Source organism: Penaeus monodon, chromosome 20 (genome assembly GCF_015228065.2).
Source record: "Penaeus monodon isolate SGIC_2016 chromosome 20, NSTDA_Pmon_1, whole genome shotgun sequence".
Classification (NCBI taxonomy): Eukaryota; Metazoa; Arthropoda; class Malacostraca; order Decapoda; family Penaeidae; genus Penaeus; species Penaeus monodon.
In genome coordinates, this window is record NC_051405.1 from 28,638,287 (window position 1) to 28,638,956 (window position 670).

The 670-nt window shown below is 43.7% G+C and overlaps 1 protein-coding gene across 1 annotated transcript in view; it reads left to right on the plus strand.

The window, feature by feature from the left end:
• Positions 1 to 670, plus strand: part of LOC119585741 (WD repeat-containing protein 46-like) — a gene marked incomplete at its 3' end in the record, with an annotated part of 12,997 nt that overhangs the window by 8,786 nt on the left and 3,541 nt on the right. Inside the window, 1 exon segment of the mRNA XM_037934436.1 lies at positions 29 to 264. Within this exon segment, the coding sequence (XP_037790364.1) occupies positions 29 to 264 (236 nt within the window).

The window sequence follows — 670 nt, forward strand, 5'->3', positions numbered from 1 at the left end:
GGTTCTATGATTCTCTCTCTTTTTGCAGAATGAAGCAGGCATCCTCAGCTGGCTCGACATTTCTCTGGGTAAAGAGGTAATCCGGACGAGGACTGGCAAGGGCCGTTTAGGAATCATGTGCCAAAATCCTTACAATGCAGTGCTGTGCTGCGGCCATCCTAATGGCACTGTGACCATGTGGACCCCCAACAATCGTCTGCCAGTGGCATCGATACTGTGCCACACTCAACCACTCAGAAAAGTTACGGTTGATCCATCAGGAAGGTAAAATAGATAATACCATTGCAAGTTGCTCAGAGTCTGATTGTGTGAAATGGTTAAATGTGTTTGTGGATGAGTTTGAAGATGTGTTTATTATAAAAATTAATTTGTTGAGCACTCTATCATTCTGTTAAGATCCAGTGACTGATAAGAGTAGTGTTGTAGGTAAAATTTCCTTGACTGCAGTTTGCCTTTAGTGATGTCAGAAGACCCATATCAGTTGATATCAGTGGATGTTTTATCAAATTAGAGCATTTAATGGATAGTTGCAAGCCTGTAGCAGGTTGAGAGTGTTAAATGGACCAGAGGCACCATTGGCAGTGTTGTGTTAGGGGAATTGGGGGGGACAAGTGGCCTGATGATGTCCTTAGCACATAATTGTGTGTGTGTGTGGGTGGGACATGGTAGC